This window comes from Hippocampus comes, unplaced genomic scaffold, assembly GCF_001891065.2.
Source record: "Hippocampus comes isolate QL1 unplaced genomic scaffold, H_comes_QL1_v1.1 scaffold317, whole genome shotgun sequence".
In the NCBI taxonomy this organism is placed as follows: Eukaryota; Metazoa; Chordata; class Actinopteri; order Syngnathiformes; family Syngnathidae; genus Hippocampus; species Hippocampus comes.
The window spans coordinates 313,519-334,520 of record NW_017805531.1 but is presented as its reverse complement, the minus strand read 5'-3'; the positions used below and the strand labels follow the sequence as shown (position 1 = coordinate 334,520).

The 21,002-nt window shown below is 44.0% G+C and overlaps 2 protein-coding genes across 2 annotated transcripts; one reads left to right on the top strand and one right to left on the bottom strand.

The window, feature by feature from the left end:
- Positions 1 to 539: 539 nt before the first annotated feature.
- LOC109520629 (homeobox protein Mohawk-like) lies at positions 540 to 11,534 on the top strand. Its single transcript, XM_019877989.1, has 6 exons — positions 540 to 2,747; positions 3,137 to 3,296; positions 3,403 to 3,556; positions 4,777 to 5,073; positions 10,721 to 10,754; positions 10,885 to 11,534. The coding sequence occupies exons 1-6, from the start codon at positions 2,533 to 2,535 to the stop codon at positions 11,216 to 11,218; spliced, it is 1,194 nt and encodes a 397-aa protein (XP_019733548.1). The 5' UTR covers positions 540 to 2,532; the 3' UTR covers positions 11,219 to 11,534.
- A 5,121-nt stretch (positions 11,535 to 16,655) lies between these two features.
- Positions 16,656 to 20,619, bottom strand: LOC109520526 (ras-related protein Rab-18-like). The gene is made up of 7 exons (XM_019877813.1): positions 20,420 to 20,619; positions 20,041 to 20,096; positions 19,879 to 19,940; positions 19,202 to 19,274; positions 18,857 to 18,975; positions 18,504 to 18,570; positions 16,656 to 17,832 (listed from the first exon to the last, which is right to left on the bottom strand). The coding sequence occupies exons 1-7, from the start codon at positions 20,485 to 20,487 to the stop codon at positions 17,660 to 17,662; spliced, it is 618 nt and encodes a 205-aa protein (XP_019733372.1). The 5' UTR covers positions 20,488 to 20,619; the 3' UTR covers positions 16,656 to 17,659.
- Between the last annotated feature and the right edge of the window lie 383 nt (positions 20,620 to 21,002).

Genomic DNA, 21,002 nt, shown 5'->3' with positions numbered 1-21,002 from the left:
TTTTTTAAGTACGTGACTCCGATACAATTCTTTTGTCAATCCAAGTTTCCGTTTTTTTTTTTTGTTTTGTTTTTTTTTACTAAAACAGCATCGGGAACTGAGTTTGTGTCTCACATGTACACACGTTGCATCCCACCCAGACTAGAGATAGACTGTATGTCCTTGCGCACTTTTATTTGGGGGGGATCTCTGGGCCGTTGAAGGTGTTCCCCGCTAATGGCAACACGCGAGCCAGGGAACAAGTCACTGGGGACAGAACTAAATGGTGCGCAATAGCATGTAGCAGTCTGACAATTGCGGAGGAATGTCAGAGGAGGAATTTATTGTGGAGAGCGAGAACGAGTCTGCTCCATGTTCGCGTCACCGTTGCATTGTGGGAAATGTAGTTTTGGTGCGTGTAAAAGATCTGCGGGCTCTCGGCTTGCTGCGGTCCGCGGGCCGGTTCTAATAATAAATCAATATCATCCCAGGGGCCACTGAAAACATTCTCGCGGGCCGGATTTGGCCCGCGGGCCGGCACTTTGACATATGTGGATTAAATGATGATGTGGTATGGAAAAGTCATTCTTATGTAAGACTGTTTTCATATTTCAAGATCTCTCACTGGATCCATAAAGTCTATCTATCACATGCGTATTTGTTTTTGTTTTTTTTGGATGTCTCGGTGCAACGTGAGATGTCAAACTCATTTCCATACATTATTTTTTACCAAACTGAACACGTTGGCGATATTCTACTTTCCGTTGAAAGTTCAGAAACAACCTTAAATGCACGGGAAGCTTGACTGGTCAACTTCATTTGACCCTTGAACTTTTGCATGCATGACAGCTGATGACTAGAACAAAAATGACGCTAGCCTAGAAGCTAGCCGTGAAACAATTTTAGCCACTTGAGAAAACATCGATTTCTTAACTACGTAGCAGTGCGTCCGGACAAAACAACACGCAAGACGTGTCCGCCCCAAACATCCGTACGTCCGTTTTCTGTTCCGCTTCCAACCGTTCACCGTCGCATTCACGCCATCGCTGAGTGAACCCGCGCTGCCTGCACACAAGTCAAGGAAGGTGGACGGACCAGTGGCCCAAGCAAGAGTAGATTCATTCCTGACAGCACTACCTCAGATTCACCACTAGTTGGCAATATTGCTCCACAAACACCTGTGACTTCCTCCGCTTTCTCTTGTCTGTTGTCAGGCAGCTTAGAAGGGAGAGTCGTTTTACTCTATTTATGTTGTATTGCGTTTTAACACGCAGTTGTGGATTTTTCTTTCGGTGTTTACAATGTAAAAATCACACATTTACGTTGACAGTTTGCGCAAGTGGATTTACTTTGCCCCGCCTGTCGCCCGAAAGCAGCTGGAAGTGGCTTCAGCTCACCAGGGGGAAGACAATGTCTTGAATTTCGTCAACAAGCGCAAGGGGTTGCATCGAGTTGGACTTTTGAGGTTCCAAATGCAGCGGCACGGAACCTACAAACGGAGTGAAATACTCCAGCGTTTCCCAACAAGAACGGAATGAGAAAGAACACACTCTTTCTTCTCAATAATGAGTTCTGCCGCAATAAATCTGAAGAATTTGTTGTTCCCTGTTGCTCTTGGTCGAATTCACAAATGTGTCACATTGCGATGATGTCACGCGATTACACCACTCGCCTCTCACCATCCTGCCTGCGGACCACGTGGTGGTAACACAAGCCAAGTCAGGGTTCGGCGGCCCAAACCATACTGAAATGATATGTCCCACTTAATGGAAACAGCTTCGACGCCCCCCACCCCCCAAAAAAGCCACAATGCGCAGACTGCAGACAGTGCAAAAGATTCGCCACCCCTAAACCCTCGTACGCAGGGTCGCGCACAAAATAAGCAGCACTTGCCGAGGATTGGATGAGCGGAGCCGGTGTGATTTTTCCAGCGCTGGTGTTGACATTACTACTGGCCCAATTTGTTCTGAAATCCAACATTCTCTGCCTAGCACGAGGCAGCGCTTGGTGGTTTTGCTGGTTATTAGGAAACTTGTAATTCCAGCTCCCGAATCCCCTGGTAAAACATGCCGTGTTATTTGCTGACACGATTGTTGGTCAAACCGCAAGCTGCGCGGAGGCTCGTATGCCTCATGAAGAAAATATGAGATCATGCTGAACTGCTCGACAGCAGGCAAAATCTAATAAGCACCTTTGCCACGCAATACTTTGCATATCTTGGGCTGCTCCCACCGCCGCCGCCGCTCAGCGAGGGTTCCCTCAGAGTCGCGATTGGACGGTGGGAGGACCAATGGGCAGGAGTGAAACAGGTTATTTGAACTCTCCAAAGTGCTGCTCGACAAAACCGGAGAACATCCACTGACTTTTCAAACAAGTTTCCGCTCCCCAACCGTGCCTGACGTGCTGGCTTCGCCTTCAGAGAAAAGACCACGGACTATTTCTTTTTTTCCTTTTTTTTTTTTTTTTTTGGTTCGACTTCAACTTTTGTCCGGGATGGGAGCCGACCGCAACTATTTATTTCTGTAAAAAAAAAAAAAAAAAAAGAAACTGCCGATGCACCTGTTGACTCGGGACCAATCTGCTCGCTTGAGAATGAACGCAGGTGCCGGGATGGCATCTCATCCTCTTCTTCATTTGGAGGAGGAACAGAGGAGTAGACTGAGCTGCGTAGTTCACGCCAGCTTAGCAAGCGCTCAGAATGCAGAACTGCTGCAATACAAGGAGACCACCACTCACGACAGCTCCTCCATCAAGTACAGGAGATATGGGTATGCTCCTTTGCTTTTGGAATCAAAGTTTTTCTTCTGAGTTGGGTTTTTTTTTTTTTTCCTGTGGTGCAACATTAAGATCCGCTTTTTCCAACCGTGGCGCCAAGACACATATTTTACTTTTAAACCAAGGTGCACCACCACAATCATGTCACTCGCCCCCACCCCCAAAAAATGCATACAAACTGCCAAAGATTTGTCATAAATTCATTCTTTTCAATGAAACTGGATCATTTCCCAAAGCGCACCTTTTACGACTGCTCCGTCACGCACGCTTGGCGGGAATCCTTGATTTAGATCATGGGATTGTCCTGAAAATGCACGGCTGTTATTGGGTATATTTGATGATGTTGTGCACGACTACAGTCTGAGCTTCTGAAATCCTCCAGATCTCGCTTGGGTGGGGTCAAAGTTCGCCACAAGAGACAGGTGCTGCAGGACATGGCCCGGCCGCTCAAACATTGGCTGTACAAACATCGGGACAACCCGTACCCCACCAAGACAGAGAAGGTTCTGTTAGCTCTGGGCTCCCATATGACTCTGGTACAGGTGAGACAACACGCGCGAACGCCGAATGTCAAGGGGCGCTCCGTTGTACGGCGCTTTCCTACCTTGGTCGTGCCTTCAACTTTGATCATTGTCAAACTCTGTCTAGGTGTCAAACTGGTTTGCAAACGCCCGACGGAGGCTGAAGAACACGGTTCGGCAGCCAGACCTGAGCTGGGCCTTGAGGATCAAACTGTACAACAAATACATCCAGGGAAATGCAGAGAGACTGAGCGTATGCAGTGATGACACCGACTCGGATGGTGAGGGCGACTTTCACCCCGTCAATGCCGCATCACTTCAAACTCAACTCAAGTGTATTTCTAGGTCACCCGAAAACAACCACCGCTGTATACAAAGCGCTGCTTGTGGAGCAAAAATCATTCATACAACAAACAATGAAGTAATAAATTAAAGATGGGCAAAGAGGGGGCTTGCCGAATGTTCAGTGGGTGGTCATTCCAAAGAGAGGCACCGGCAACGGAAGAGGCTCGAGCCCCTCTGAGCCTCCGCTTGGTTCTCGGTACCTCTAATAGTGTCTGGTCTGCAGAACTGAGGCACCGGGCAGAGGTCAGGCCAATTAAAGATTTGAAAACAGATAATAGGATCTTAAAAGGAACTCTAAAATGCATAGGAAGTGGCAGCATTGTGGACCAACTGGAGACGCTTCATGGAGGATTGGCTGACTCCAAAGTAAAGTGCATTACAGCAATCCAGCATGGATGTGACGAAGGCATGAATGACTCTTTCAAAGTACTCTTGAGGAAAGAGAGGCTTGACTTTAGCCAGCTGCCTAAAAAACATAAGAATGATTCTCAGTAGAACGCCGAGACAACAAAACAATAAATCGATATTGAAGACAGTCAGTCGCGAGCACAAAAACAGTCCAACTAAAAATCAAGTCTCGCGCTGAGTCCAAAGGCAGAGTAAAAATGAGTTTGAAAAGACGTTTTAAAGATGTATAGCGAGGGGGCATGCCGGACATTGAATCCAAAGAGAGGGACCAGCAACGGAAAATGCTCGATCCTCCGCTTAGTTCTCGGTACCTCTAATCGTGTCTGGTCCGTAGATCTGAAGCACCGGGAAGGGGCGTAGGAGCTCAGAGAGGTCAGGTGGAGTTAGAGTTTTGTGCTCCCTCTTATGAGTACCAATCAAGAGGCGAGCAGCAGCATTGTGGACCAACTGGAGACGCTTCATGGAGGATTGGCTGACTCCAAAGTAAAGTGCATTACAGCAATCCAGCATGGATGTGACGAAGGCATGAATGACTCTTTCAAAGTACTCTTGAGGAAAGAGAGGCTTGACTTTAGCCAGCTGCCTAAAAAACATAAGAATGATTCTCAGTAGAACGCCGAGCGCCACCGCCGCGTTTAAAGCAGTGAGATCTCCGATTGGATGTTGGAAGATACTGCTGGTGTTACAATAGATGTATTGCTGCAGATGATGACTGACTGTCCATTACAAACCCCGATGTGCTCATCAGACATGGGGAGGTCCTCGTCCCACATACGTGCCATAAAGAACCAGGGCGGCGTACTCACCATGGCGGACCCCGCCAACAGTGATGACAGCGCCTCGCCTCCGTCAAAGTACAAGAGCAGCTTGCTGAATCGTTACCTGAATGACACCCTGCGGCACATGATGGCGGGGGGCAAGGCGGACGGCGTCGCCCTCAAAAGGAGGAGCCACTCCGAGTCCTTCAGTTCAAACGAGTGCGACCGAGACGCCGTGTCCCCGGCGTCCTCCTCCGACACGGAGACCAACTTCATCTACCAAATGGGTAAGAGACTCCAAAGTGTCACTCGTCATTCATATTTCATCCACGCTGAAGGATTTCTAATTCCATGATCCGGCAGTTTCCACAAAACAGGATATTTTGTACATTAGCATAACAAGATTTTGATTAATTTCTCAGTGAACATCAATCTCAGTGGCCGGCGCGGCATTTGGTACCTGGTCCTTCAGTAGGGGATGTGCCCGACTGAATCCAATTTTGAATACCAGCACAAGCGGGTCACAATTCTAGAAACCATGATTATTACAGTACACAAAAACATATAATGGCCTGCCTCTGTGCCACATGCATCATCTAGAGCAGGTCGGATTCAATAATTAGCTAATAACATCCCAAAAAAAAACATTACAAATGGCAATCAAATACATCATACTAACCGGAAATGTTGATTATTAAATTTATTAATGTTTGCAGATTGCTCCAGACGAGTCCAACTTGGCTTAGTCTGAACAATCAATCAAGGGATGGAAAAAAATGCTAACATCACCGTGGGCCAGCTGTGAGGCGAATTACAAATATGATCAGCTCAAAGAAAATAAGTACTATTTTCAGATCATTTCAATTACATATTGCAGAAAAAAAAAAAACTTTAGCATTTACACACGTGTACCGGAAGCAATGCGGTCAAAAGACAAACTACACACTGAATAGGAGAGACTGATGGTGGGGGGGGAGAAAAATAATACAATTTCATGGGGCAGATAATGAAAAGGAGTTTGTAATTATAGGTCAGCGCTGCTGTTCGTGAGATCAGCAAATAAATTATTGCTGTCCCTGACAGCTCACCACTGATAAATCTTCACGTTTGCTCAAGAGGCCCTCAACAGGAGTCAGGAAGCAGACTGGCAACTCTCCAACCATTTTACATTATCCACGTCCTGACAGATGAGCGACTGTTGCCACAAATAACAATCATCATCATCATCATCATAATACAAGACTAAGATTATACAAGAATGAAATTGTTGGGGGGGGGGGGGAGGCCCAATATTACCCAGATAAAATCAGCATAAATGTACGTTCAGTCTAATTGCTAATCTGGCAGATCAATTCCAGTATGAGCAGTATCGTGTGATGATGAATTTATTTATTCACTAATCAACGAGCATGTCATAATCTGAGGGATGAAAATATGACGAGTCCCAACACAAAAAAAGACTTCAGCTATACACAGGCTGTTGCGTTTTGGTCCACGGAAAGTTGTTTTTTTTTTTGTTTTTTTTTTTTGCATTCAATCATAAAAGTCCCCCCACAAGAGTATCCCTTTTTTATTTGTTAATTACAGAGAAAAAAAAAATCCTGTCACTTTTATTTATTTATTTTAAAAAGTTACTTGACTGAGTGCCTGCATAGTTAAAAGTTTTTTTTTTTCCAGGAGCGAAGTGGAAATAAAAATTCAGTACAAAGTGTAGTAAAACCAAAATAGAACTTGACTCTTCAGGTTGCTGGTGTTCAGTAGCAAAGCGACATTAAATCAATACATTTTGAACAATTCTGACATCCATTTACGACAAAGCAGCTACACAGAGAGCCAATTTTTTTTTTCCTTTTTAATGAACATTACTAATAAAATCCCTGCTGCCGCCGCCGCCGCACAAATCCCTTATTTTAAATTTGGAAGGAGTCGATGCTGGCTTTGTCTGCCTGCACACGGCAAATCTAATATCCATACAGGAGTATGTGCCATTTGTTCCGCTTCGGCTTCTTGCCATGGTGGAAATGTCCAGTTGGGCCTTAAGGACAATTACACAATGTCTGAGATTGTATTTTTCCCAGAGTGAGAAGTGAAAGATTCGGGCAAATTCTCAAGGAATAGAGTCGTTTGTCAGCAGGACACAGCAACGTCTCTCAGAGTGACAACTCAGCTTTGAAAGAACACAGCTCGAGAGCGGTCATGTCCGTCTGGCTCCGTCCAATTTGGAGTTTTCTGCTTGAGTCACGTACACGTTGGCCGCACGTTTCTCTCCGTGCCGCTTTCCTACTCGCTCTCGTGAAAAAAAAAGTTACGATTCTAGACTCGGGAAACCGCAATTGATTGCTTACAACACTGCGTTAAGTTCCGTTTTTATGGTTCTCATCTTCCCCGAAAACAAATAAATCTTTCCAGTTGCACGAGTTCTTTTTAGGTTACAGTCGGTGAAAACACTTTGTCTTCGGGAACCTTGAGTTCATCCTCAGACTGACACAAACTGAATATGAGGTATACACGGCCATTCGGTAAAATGCAAACGCGTATGATGCACTGCTTTTTGAAAGAGACGGAGGGACCTCCATCATTGGGATTGTCATCAAAATGTTGCAAATTCATCAGAGATTCTGTCTCCACGACGTATATCTGTTTTGCATTGACGATGAATACGTCGGTGTACCACAATATCGAGTAAAGCTGTTTGAATAACACGTTCTTACAAGTGCAAACGAGATCGAATTTGAAGAGCATTTTTACAAACGATACACACTTGCGTCACGACCAAAAAAAAAAAAAAAACCCCCCGAAAAGACTCAGAGATGTTATTACACTCTTTTATCCGTTCTGATGATTAAGACCTTTGAGAAGAACAAAAGATGCTGTTGGAATCATCTTTGACTTTTTGTTACAGTAAACAAGAGGCTGGTTGTCTTAGAGCAGCAAAAAAAAAAAGGGGGGGGGGCAGGCCACCACTTTTCTTGACAACACAAGGAACACATTACACATTTTAACGCTCATGTTTTCAGCAAAGAAAAACAAAAGATGACAGGTCAAGTTATTTCCCAACGCGATGCAAAGCCAAGCTAGTAAGCTCCCGGTCACATGGGGTCATATCAACTTTGCACTGGCTCGGGGGGTAATGCGCAAAAGTGCTCCCCCTAAACATGTCAGTTAGCACGCCTCAAATCATATTTCCTTTGGACTATTCTGTGCTTTCTTGAACTCATTACCCACCGCGACAGCCCTGTTGAAATGTTTGCGAACACTTTTAATGTATCCCTGCTGGTTATGTTATGACTTTTTGCAACCTTGCGCGACTCCTCCATGGAACTGAAGTGGAAAGTCAGCCTGCCAGATTCATGACAGGTCCGAACGCCATTAAAACACAGGCGTTAGCGGAGCCCGAGAAGGAGAAAACGGCCACAAAAACACGTGATGGACTTTAAAAAGTGATGTCACGACTCTACTCGCAAGGTCACTTCAAACATATCTGTCGAGATTTCGCAGGCTGGAAACGTCACATTTCCATAAAACACCTAAAGTGTGTTTATATTCCAGTACGAGAGACGTGGTGCTTTCTCCCGTGGTCGATACCTCCCCCTGAAAAGCCCAGAGGGCCATCAATGTCACCAGGATTGTGTTTTATTACACACGCAGCTAAGAAAAACCTGCTTGGACGAACGCACGGCAGAACAGTGCCCCCTTTTTGTTTCAAATGAAAACATGCCTGCATGCTGTGTTGGGAGTTTCTCGTTCGCAAAGACATATGGCGACATTAATGCTAAGTCCATCCTTAGTTGCGGTTGTAGATTCAAATAGCATCGCAGTAAAAATGTCTGACAGTTGGACTAAGGCTCCCTCCCGTCAGGGCATTTACGGATGACCTTCCCACTCTGATCGCCGCGAAGGCCGGCACCAGGCGAAACTGCAGGACAACATCAAGTGGGTCTGGATGAACATGAAGCCGACGGCGGTTTCTATGCCGGCGACTTAATGTTCATCCGTCAAGAGTCTTGGGCGTTGGTATGACGCTTCCCTTCGGGACATGCGGTAGCGGAGATGGACCAAACTCGGGAAGACGCCATCAGCAGCCTATGACGATGATCGATAACTCCCTACTGGCTGACCGCTTACAATTTTGGTGCTTCCAGTTTCGCCTCTTTCCACATCTCATTCTGTTCTTGATCATCCAAAACTTCCCACTTTCCGAAGTCAACGAGTTGGCCCAAAAATGGCACGGCCAGGCAAGGTCTATCACCAACACAGCACTGTATGGAAAAGGGAGTTTTGGAACTTCCAGTGTCCGGTCTTAACAAGGAGTTTCAATACTCCAAGGTGAGGCTGGAAATAACCCTGGCGCAGTGCCGACACCCCGCGGTGGCCCAAACCATCCCCGCCGTGTTGGGTGGAAGGATGTGGTCCTCCGCGCCTGCAACTCATCAAGCGGTGGTTGCCCTCAAACATCAGGAGATCGTCGGTTGTATCCAGCTGGGGATAGGAGGCTTGGAACTGGGGGAGAGGAGACCATCTTGGCTGAAAGCAATTTCTTCACAACGCTCACGGCTGGCGGTCGAAGAGGTCCACAATAGGCACTTAAGCAGTCGCGCATGCAAAGCAGGGTCAATGGATGTGGTGGGAAGAGATTGACAGGAGGACACTTTGGTGGAACGGAGGCACATCCAAACAGCGCCCTTATCGCCCATCTGTATACAATGTTCTACCTTAACCCCAACAGTCTCACGCGGCAGACGCAGAAAACCTCGGATGGAAGACTAAGGTGTACCCAGTAGAGGTGGGGCGTGGGGGATTTACGGGGACATCAGCAACAAAGCTGCTGAAAGATCTGGGGATCAGAGGACAAGCTTTGCAGCAGGACATCAACTCAATCTGGGTCGTCCTCTGTCCCATCGTGTGACCACGGGTCGTCCTCACTTTTGAACGTGACGACGACGCCGTCCGCCGTCGCTTTGTTCTCCATGGAAAGTGTTTCCGATCACGTAACTCAAGAAGCTCCTGCTTACAGAAAGATGTGGAACTATAAATACAAGCGTCTCATCTGTTTGATTTGCACAAACGACAAAGAATAAAAGGACAAATCGCTATTTCTGTTTTCATTTCAATTACTCTGTCAAGAAATAGCCTGGCCAAAATCAGAAGTTGTCAAGTCGGTCTGCAGCACGACCGGACAAAAAAAGCAGCAAGGCCTTTCATTCCACTTGCTGCAAAGTTCCCTTTGCAGTAAATTTAAAACTGGCAAGAGGTAAAAACAATGTTTTCTCGCTTTATAAAATAAGAGGTTTAGAAATAGTTTCTTGGAAAAGGATGTTGTGGGCTAAAGAGAAAAAAAAGAATGCCTGAAGACGTTCGGTAGCAAGGGGAAAAAAAAAAAAACCCAACGTGAAAATGATTTAGTCAATTGTTACTCTTGGTTCCCGGCCAGCGAAGAGATCCTGGATGGAATAGTTTGGGCTGTGAGCACTTCAATCTTTCGGTCTAGATGTGATCAGCTTCTTTTGCTTGATTTAGACATACGGAGGGCAGCACGGGGAGCGAGCACTTAGCACATCTGCCTCACGGTTCTGAGGTCGTGAGTCCTTCCTGTGTTGAGTCTGCAGCTTGCCTGAGTTTGCTCGGGGTCCGCCGACATCCTCCCGCATTCCCAAAACATGCACGTTAGGACCATTTCAGACTCGAAATTGTCCATAGGTATGAATGTTTTTTGATCTATACTCGAAATGACAAAAACTACTCACTGCAATCAAATACCAACATCATTTTATGTCATCATAAGCAAATACGAGTTTGCTCACCAAAGTTTTAAATCATGTCATCTATTTCAAATAGTGCCCGCCCCATATAAATCAATCAAAACAGTGAATGTCCAGAATGTCTGTTTCCAATTACGAACATTTATTTGGGAAACTGTTTTCTCCTATCTTGCAGATGCTTTGGACTATACATCATCTAAATCCAACAGGTAATTATTCACGGCTATTTCTACTTGCATCACTCTGAGAATTGTCAGTCAAAGCAGGTCTCGTTGTTGTTGTAGCGAACGAACTCTTATTTTATTTTTATTTCCCATTTCTTCTTGGATGTGGATACAGCGGTCAGCCTCCGGAAAGAGGTCAACAGAGTCAAAGCAACCAAGGCTGGCGAGAGCTCAACGCCGCCGTGGCCCTCACCAGTCTGGCCCACGGGCAGAGCTGTCGGAACAACGCGACGGCGCTCGGCAGCGCCGCGGGGCGCGGCTGCCACAGGGAGCCGCTGTGCATCGCGAGGACCAACATCCCTCGCAGGACGCCCATCGCGGCGCCCGCCTCGGCCCTGAGGCAGAGCTGCGCTTCTGAGCGCTGCGCTCTCACCAGCCGCATCATCCAGAAGTCATCCCACATTTCCGAAGTGCAGACTATCAAAGTGGGCCTGGCTAACAGCGCGTAGGAATTCCACATCAACGTGCGCGAGAACACAGCATGCCTCAACTCTGAGATTTCTTCTTTGCAATGACGAAACTGTTTGTGTGTGTGTGTGTGTGTGTGTGTGTGTGTGTGTGTGTGTGTGTTGTGTGTGTGTGTGTGTGTGTGTGTGTGTGTGTGTGCATACTGTATTCTTCTATGATGCATTTGTGCCCTTTTTTTAATTACAATGTTGCTCATGTATTTCTATTGTGTAAGTTAACTTCTTGGAGACTGGATCATCATCCAATGCGCTTAACTTGACAGCAGCTTTTCAATAAAGTTAACGTGAAGTCTCTTCATCAGTTGTGATTGAGAAGAACCATGACCGTCCAACTTTACAACGGTATATTTAGGAGTGGTGCTGGTCTTTTTAGACCCGGATGGTGGATGTCATGGTATTTCGTTTGTGAGCATGACATCAGTGTGCATTTAACCCCTTGAATCATTCAGGAACAGCCCCTGGGTCACGGCACTGCTATGGTGGTGGGTGGGGGCTGTGGGGGTAGTAAATGGACAAAGACCTGGAAGGTGAGTTGATCTCATGTTCCACTGCACATTTCATCACGCAACCAGTCGCCGTTGGCTGGCAATTGTTTGTTCTGCAGCCATCGCCGCCTTTTTTTTTTTTTTTTCCAACGTCGCCCTGTCGCCTATTTGACGGGGGACAAAAATAACTGCACTGGGTTCAATATCGAACATGAAGGCCATAACACACTAAAACATGCCAAATGTGACCTTGCCATGATGTATTTGTCTGTGTCATTTCAAGTTCTTGATTTTGCGATGGCCGCATTCAAATTGAGGCAACAATATGGAAAGAACGCACTCAGAGATTGTCTTATTGAGTCATTCCTTTGGCCATGACATTTGTAGCATGTAAACACAACGCAAGTCTCTCAACTATAGTTTTCCTCACACTTGACACAAGACGTTCATCATTTGTCTCTCAAGAATGAGCCCCTCAATTGTAATCAATCAATGTTTAAGTAGAACGCACCTCTTGGCTGACCCACACCTTCATGAATGCGCAAACAGTGATTGTCTTTTAGGATGAAGTTCCCCTCGAGTGTTCTGGCTTCGGCATTACACAACACATTAATCACTTCGCTTCCATAATGTCAGAGGAAAAACAAACCAAAAACAAGCTCTTGTTTTCCACATTTTTGGTGGGACATTTTCCAGGTTTGAATGCAATATACAGACGAGTCATCCTTTTCCATTGATATGAATGAGGATGCCATTCTTCTATTCCAGCCAACCCAAAAAGAAAGAATCCAAAAACGATTGGTTCTTTCGAAGATGTAAATATATAAGATAACAAGACATCGCCAAAGCAATATGTTCATATCAGACATGGCTTTTCCTGTGCACAAAAACAGCAAGTAGATGTTTTGACTGAAAAAAAAGGCCCATTTTTCCCTCAAAATTCAAAAATAGGCAAATTTGCAAACGCTGAACCGCAAATGCGTGGCTGCACACTGTATACTTCTGGTGAAAACAGATATGCAGACAACACCTCCCCAAGTTGCGACATTTGCCAAGATGAGAGAATCCTCCTCCGCCCGCAACGCAATGACTGGTAACGAGAGACACCGCATGCCGCAATGGCTGATGGCAATCCAGGAGAAAAAAAATAAATAAACGCCTGGTACACTGTGTGTGCCTTGAGTGGAGAGTGGGAGCATCCTGTTCCATGTGAGCACATCCTGACACCAAACATAAGCTTGTAATCACACATCGACCGCTGCACAGTTATTGGACTAAAGATCATTAGCATGATCTTTCCACTCACGACCTACTTTTATTCACGTTTTTTTTTGTTTTTTTTTACATTTTGTACTGAGAATATTTGCGGACTCGCGTGTTTTCATCAATCGAGTTGCCGGTGGAAAGGCACCCCGCTTTCTCTCTCCCACCTGCTTTTCATTAGGTGGGCCTTGAAATCAAATGGAAAGTACATGACAGCTACATGACAACTAAATAAGAGTGTCGAATGACTGCACCCCGAATGTCATTTATTTCTTTTTGAAACAGGACAATTTTAACAAGACCGAAAAAACACAGAGAATGTCATCCATTGTGAAGGCAGGATTCATTGTGACATTCCGCATTGCGAAATTTGATTGGAAACATTCGCAGAAAGGGACGAAGATAAATTTGCTGGAGAGTGTGAAAACAAGTTGACAAATAACGACAGCGCGACAAAAACTGGACGCTGCGGAGCAGAAAAAGCGACTGGGAATGATTTCTGAAACAATCACCTTGAAGACTAAATATGGACTGCATCACACACAAACAGTAAAATCAAAAATGAAATCATGAGAAACGGTGACTGGCCTAACGTAAGAAAACAGCAAGCTAAGCATTTGTGATAAAGCAGTTAAATGAAACTGGTTTGAATACATTTCTTGCATCGTGAGGTACATAGAGCAAAAATAGTTAAGGGTTTGACAAACTTGTTGAGGAGCAAGATGATGATCAACTAACTGATCAGGGGATTTTGCATGAGACAAAGACGGGATGGATCAATACATTTAATGGATAAGGCCTTTAAATGACCATCCACTGAGTTTACAGTCAAAAGCAAGTAAGTACTGTACGCACAGTGTTGTGGCAAAAGATGAAAAGGCCAGCGGGTGAACGGAGGTTCTCCATTCCCCGTATGAAATGGCGCTACGTGCGGAGGATGGTCAGGATTGGCCATGTCTCCTCAAGATTGGTTCAAAGCGTCTGCTGCATTCTCACGTTTGCTGTTGTAGAGTGACATCACGCGCATTCCACCCTGGCATACATTTAATTCAAACTCTAAACGGGTCCAAAAGCCTTATTTCTACCGGATCCATTGAATTCAACAGAAAGAAGTGTCATGTGCAAAGAGTCCACCCCTGCTCTCGCTTACCAACTCACGTTTTTTCCATCTCCTTCCCGTTTCTGGACTGTTGTCATTTCAATCAAGCTTTCTTTTTTTTCTGTTTGTTTGTTTGTTTGTTTGTTTTGTCCACTCACGGTACGGAGCAATATCCTCCACATGCCCTGCCGCCGCCTTGCTCTTGATTCCCCAGGCGCAGCGTCTGGCCCTGGCTTTCGCTCTCCCAAAGCCCCGGAGTTTGGAGGATCTTCTCTACAAGCTCCTCAAAGGCACACTGTACACCGTCTTTGGTCTTTGCACTTGCCTCTGAATAAAAAGGAAGAAGGTTACCATGAAACAAAAACAAGAAAATCTACAAAAGCCTTTAGTAACATAAAAAAAAAAACGATTCCTTGAATATGTAGGTTTTTAATGATAATGACATTTAAGGAACACAAGTAATGATTAAAAAAAAAAAACAGACATGATGACTCAATTTAGAAAGCAAAAGACATGCAGTGGGCTCACAGTGGATCAAATGGACAACATATTCTTGCCTGGCTCGCCCCAAAGCAACTCATTAATGTCGCTGCACTAAAATGGAAACTCCAAAGCAAAGTTAACGTAATTTCCCAGAGAGGGCAAGAATTAGAAATTCGGGAAAGCGTGTGTGTGTGTGTGTGTGTGTGTGTGTGTGTGTGTGTGTGTGTGTGCATACTGTATTCTTCTATGATGCATTTGTGCCCTTTTTTTAATTACAATGTTGCTCATGTATTTCTATTGTGTAAGTTAACTTCTTGGAGACTGGATCATCATCCAATGCGCTTAACTTGACAGCAGCTTTTCAATAAAGTTAACGTGAAGTCTCTTCATCAGTTGTGATTGAGAAGAACCATGACCGTCCAACTTTACAACGGTATATTTAGGAGTGGTGCTGGTCTTTTTAGACCCGGATGGTGGATGTCATGGTATTTCGTTTGTGAGCATGACATCAGTGTGCATTTAACCCCTTGAATCATTCAGGAACAGCCCCTGGGTCACGGCACTGCTATGGTGGTGGGTGGGGGCTGTGGGGGTAGTAAATGGACAAAGACCTGGAAGGTGAGTTGATCTCATGTTCCACTGCACATTTCATCACGCAACCAGTCGCCGTTGGCTGGCAATTGTTTGTTCTGCAGCCATCGCCGAACCTTTTTTTTTTTTTTTCCAACGTCGCCCTGTCTCCTATTTGACGGGGGACAAAAATAACTGCACTGGGTTCAATATCGAACATGAAGGCCATAACACACTAAAACATGCCAAATGTGACCTTGCCATGATGTATTTGTCTGTGTCATTTCAAGTTCTTGATTTTGCGATGGCCGCATTCAAATTGAGGCAACAATATGGAAAGAACGCACTCAGAGATTGTCTTATTGAGTCATTCCTTTGGCCATGACATTTGTAGCATGTAAACACAACGCAAGTCTCTCAACTATAGTTTTCCTCACACTTGACACAAGACGTTCATCATTTGTCTCTCAAGAATGAGCCCCTCAATTGTAATCAATCAATGTTTAAGTAGAACGCACCTCTTGGCTGACCCACACCTTCATGAATGCGCAAACAGTGATTGTCTTTTAGGATGAAGTTCCCCTCGAGTGTTCTGGCTTCGGCATTACACAACACATTAATCACTTCGCTTCCATAATGTCAGAGGAAAAACAAACCAAAAACAAGCTCTTGTTTTCCACATTTTTGGTGGGACATTTTCCAGGTTTGAATGCAATATACAGACGAGTCATCCTTTTCCATTGATATGAATGAGGATGCCATTCTTCTATTCCAGCCAACCCAAAAAGAAAGAATCCAAAAACGATTGGTTCTTTCGAAGATGTAAATATATAAGATAACAAGACATCGCCAAAGCAATATGTTCATATCAGACATGGCTTTTCCTGTGCACAAAAACAGCAAGTAGATGTTTTGACTGAAAAAAAAGGCCCATTTTTCCCTCAAAATTCAAAAATAGGCAAATTTGCAAACGCTGAACCGCAAATGCGTGGCTGCACACTGTATACTTCTGGTGAAAACAGATATGCAGACAACACCTCCCCAAGTTGCGACATTTGCCAAGATGAGAGAATCCTCCTCCGCCCGCAACGCAATGACTGGTAACGAGAGACACCGCATGCCGCAATGGCTGATGGCAATCCAGGAGAAAAAAAATAAATAAACGCCTGGTACACTGTGTGTGCCTTGAGTGGAGAGTGGGAGCATCCTGTTCCATGTGAGCACATCCTGACACCAAACATAAGCTTGTAATCACACATCGACCGCTGCACAGTTATCGGACTAAAGATCATTAGCATGATCTTTCCACTCACGACCTACTTTTATTCACGTTTTTTTTTGTTTTTTTTTACATTTTGTACTGAGAATATTTGCGGACTCGCGTGTTTTCATCAATCGAGTTGCCGGTGGAAAGGCACCCCGCTTTCTCTCTCCCACCTGCTTTTCATTAGGTGGGCCTTGAAATCAAATGGAAAGTACATGACAGCTACATGACAACTAAATAAGAGTGTCGAATGACTGCACCCCGAATGTCATTTATTTCTTTTTGAAACAGGACAATTTTAACAAGACCGAAAAAACACAGAGAATGTCATCCATTGTGAAGGCAGGATTCATTGTGACATTCCGCATTGCGAAATTTGATTGGAAACATTCGCAGAAAGGGACGAAGATAAATTTGCTGGAGAGTGTGAAAACAAGTTGACAAATAACGACAGCGCGACAAAAACTGGACGCTGCGGAGCAGAAAAAGCGACTGGGAATGATTTCTGAAACAATCACCTTGAAGACTAAATATGGACTGCATCACACACAAACAGTAAAATCAAAAATGAAATCATGAGAAACGGTGACTGGCCTAACGTAAGAAAACAGCAAGCTAAGCATTTGTGATAAAGCAGTTAAATGAAACTGGTTTGAATACATTTCTTGCATCGTGAGGTACATAGAGCAAAAATAGTTAAGGGTTTGACAAACTTGTTGAGGAGCAAGATGATGATCAACTAACTGATCAGGGGATTTTGCATGAGACAAAGACGGGATGGATCAATACATTTAATGGATAAGGCCTTTAAATGACCATCCACTGAGTTTACAGTCAAAAGCAAGTAAGTACTGTACGCACAGTGTTGTGGCAAAAGATGAAAAGGCCAGCGGGTGAACGGAGGTTCTCCATTCCCCGTATGAAATGGCGCTACGTGCGGAGGATGGTCAGGATTGGCCATGTCTCCTCAAGATTGGTTCAAAGCGTCTGCTGCATTCTCACGTTTGCTGTTGTAGAGTGACATCACGCGCATTCCACCCTGGCATACATTTAATTCAAACTCTAAACGGGTCCAAAAGCCTTATTTCTACCGGATCCATTGAATTCAACAGAAAGAAGTGTCATGTGCAAAGAGTCCACCCCTGCTCTCGCTTACCAACTCACGTTTTTTCCATCTCCTTCCCGTTTCTGGACTGTTGTCATTTCAATCAAGCTTTCTTTTTTTTCTGTTTGTTTGTTTGTTTGTTTGTTTTGTCCACTCACGGTACGGAGCAATATCCTCCACATGCCCTGCCGCCGCCTTGCTCTTGATTCCCCAGGCGCAGCGTCTGGCCCTGGCTTTCGCTCTCCCAAAGCCCCGGAGTTTGGAGGATCTTCTCTACAAGCTCCTCAAAGGCACACTGTACACCGTCTTTGGTCTTTGCACTTGCCTCTGAATAAAAAGGAAGAAGGTTACCATGAAACAAAAACAAGAAAATCTACAAAAGCCTTTAGTAACATAAAAAAAAAAACGATTCCTTGAATATGTAGGTTTTTAATGATAATGACATTTAAGGAACACAAGTAATGATTAAAAAAAAAAAACAGACATGATGACTCAATTTAGAAAGCAAAAGACATGCAGTGGGCTCACAGTGGATCAAATGGACAACATATTCTTGCCTGGCTCGCCCCAAAGCAACTCATTAATGTCGCTGCACTAAAATGGAAACTCCAAAGCAAAGTTAACGTAATTTCCCAGAGAGGGCAAGAATTAGAAATTCGGGAAAGCGTGCAGACACGCATTTAAAGTAACAACATTTAAAGCCTGTCTAGATGAGAATCACAATGCAAATGATCTGGGCAGGCCGCATCCAAGCAAAAGAGCAAAGCCGCGTAAATCAGGCCAGAAGCACAAATCAAAAGCATGACTTGCTGAGTGATGCGCAGGCCTTTTCCAACTGTGTAACGAGGGCTGGGTGATTATGGGGAAAATTATATTCACATTTATTTGGACTGAAATCACGATTAATACACAAACACACGTACACACATGCGCGCACACACATTCATGACAATTACATTTCGATTAATTGCCCAGCCCGATCCAAAATGGACACTTACCAATAAAAAGCATTGCGTGCTTTCTCGCAAACTTCAGGCCTTCATTTCTGTCCACTTCATGGTCATCCTAGAAACCAAAAACATTTTTTAACATGTACACAGTGAAAAAAAAAAGTCATTGAATTGACTCCGTTTTATTTCGTCAAGTGGTTGCCCAAAATAAAATTCTGATCATTTTATTTTGGGCAACCACTTGACAAAATTTAATTGAGTCAATTCAAAACCAGTTTTTTAAAAATAGATTTCACGATGACGGAACTCGTTATGGTGAAATGTCCTACAGGAATATAAATGTGCTTTCATATTCGTAAGAAGAAGTGTCAACTGTGGAAGCAAATTCTCTTTGCACTCACCCGATCAATCTTGTTGCCTACAAGCATTTTTACGATATCGTTGCGAGTTGTGTAGGTTTCCAGTTCATTCAGCCAGTTTTCCAGCTTTGTGAAGGTGTCGCGCTTTGTAACATCATATACTGTCAACCCCAAAAAAATAATGAATAGAAACAGACAGCGTTATGCAATTCATGACATTAAATCAGCCTATTTACTGTGCTTTCTAAGATTACAAGTCATATATAATCAAATGACAGTTTTTATGTGATGCAAAAAGAACTCTACAGCAATAAAATTATCGGAAAAAAAAAGAAGAAATTGTGGCACACAGATTTCTGGAGTGTGATTGAAAAAAAAAGCACTTACCGAGTATGACTCCCTGGGCGCCACGATAGTAACTGGGTGTGAGCGTACGAAACCTTTCTTGTCCAGCTGTGTCCTATATGAAGAGGAAAAGTTTTTTAAAAAATGGCAGACATATTGGGCAAAAATATTGAAGAAAAAAATATCCATGAATAGGTGAATCCACGGGTGCCGAACCGCAAGTTTGTGAGGGTCCACTGTTTTAATATTGTAGAATCTCCCAAACAGGTCTTAAAATAACGTCGTTTAACGACAGTACTGATCAGGGGCAATTGGGAATTTCAGGAGAATTTGGGGATTTTCCCAAACGAACGGTATATATCAACCCTCCCAATGATAACGTATATTGTGTGCTTATTTAAAATGTTATTTTTATTATTTTCTCTATCTGGCTAGGAAGTGTGCAGTCCTATGTGGGACCCCAGAAGGCCTGATGAAAAACTGTAGCTCCCTCCATCATTTAAGTTGCCGATCCATGTTCTTAGGTACATACAGTGACGTTGAAAGCCCTGTCAAGAATATTCTAGTTTACTTCTCTAGGAGAGTGACGCAAGTCTTGCTCCATTAATTTGGGTGCTGTACTGTACAATGTCGCAGCCCAGTGGACAGATATTGCACTGCATCATGTTTTTCATGATGCCATAGTTAAATAAAATGTCAACAAAATAGATCGCACTTACCCATATGGCGAGTTTTGCTTTATTCCCGTCGATGGCCAGTGTCTTCACTTTGAAATCCACACCTTAATCGGTGTGGGAAAAAAAGGGGGTTTTAGACGATTCCGAAAATGTTCAGTTAGAAACATGGAAAACTTGCGAGTTCATGTGTGGCGTATACTGTACCTATTGTCGCTGACTGCTCCGGATCAAATGTGTCTTCTGTGAATCTCAGGAGAAGGCTGTGAGCAAAAGACAGGCAGGTAATATACGATGGACGAAACCCTTTAAACCTTTTATGTAACAGTGGGCATTCCAACTCGATGGCTATAGACAACAACGATGGGCATCAGCCAAAATAAACAAGCAGTGAAAAGTAGGCATAACACGTGTTTTAATAATATTACACTACTGACAACACTACTGACAAAGTTGAATGACCTTGAAAAACATAATAGCGTTACGTGGCGGTCGAAACGGCCGCCGGGCAAAACAGTGCTAAAAAAACTAATGACAACAGACTTAACAGTGCTAAGCTAGCAAGCTAGCTCAGACCAAAACCAACCTGGACTTCCCCACTCCACTTTCGCCGATTATCAACAGTTTCAGAGTTGTCAGTACGTCGTCATCCATATTTAGCGTTAGTTACCTAGGTATTTTGCTACGCTTTTGAAAAACAATGTACAGTGTGCTTAGTTTGTTTTTCCCGTGCGTAGCTGTTGACGGCGTGCACAGCTTCCGCCCAACGTTTACGTCTGACGTCACCGATAACGATCACATGAAACAGTCGTCACGTTCCTAAAATATTGGCATGTCAAAACTGAACACAGGCTACTTCAACTCTATTCCCGAAATAAAGGTTAAAAAGTATACCCTAAAATGTAATAAATTCCAAAAGTAAAATTCAATTTTCTGGAACTGCAGGAATTAGTGTACGTGAGAGAAAGATACATTTTCAGTGGAATGTGTGTGTGTGTGTGTGTGTGTGTGTGTGTGTGTGTGTGTGTGTGTGAGCAAAAAGAGATTTCTTCATGCTGGGGTTTTGCTTTATTGTATCCACATAATTTTTATTACACAAGATTTGCCAATCACATGGATGTGTAATGCGATCACAAACAGGTTTTTTTAATGTGTGTATATATATATAT

Bases quoted from the DNA above. Each gene is read 5' to 3' on its own strand.
- LOC109520629 (XM_019877989.1), top strand. From the start codon at position 2,533: ATGCACCTGTTGACTCGGGACCAATCTGCTCGCTTGAGAATGAACGCA. The intron at 2,748-3,136 runs GTATGCTCCTTT...GAAATCCTCCAG, and splicing joins ATCAAGTACAGGAGATATGG to ATCTCGCTTGGGTGGGGTCA. The intron at 5,074-10,720 runs GTAAGAGACTCC...CCTATCTTGCAG, and splicing joins CAACTTCATCTACCAAATGG to ATGCTTTGGACTATACATCA.
- LOC109520526 (XM_019877813.1), bottom strand. From the start codon at position 20,487: ATGGATGACGACGTACTGACAACTCTGAAACTGTTGATAATCGGCGAA. The intron at 19,941-20,040 runs GTACAGTATACG...ACACCGATTAAG, and splicing joins GGAGCAGTCAGCGACAATAG to GTGTGGATTTCAAAGTGAAG. The intron at 19,275-19,878 runs GTAAGTGCGATC...CTCTTCATATAG, and splicing joins AAGCAAAACTCGCCATATGG to GACACAGCTGGACAAGAAAG.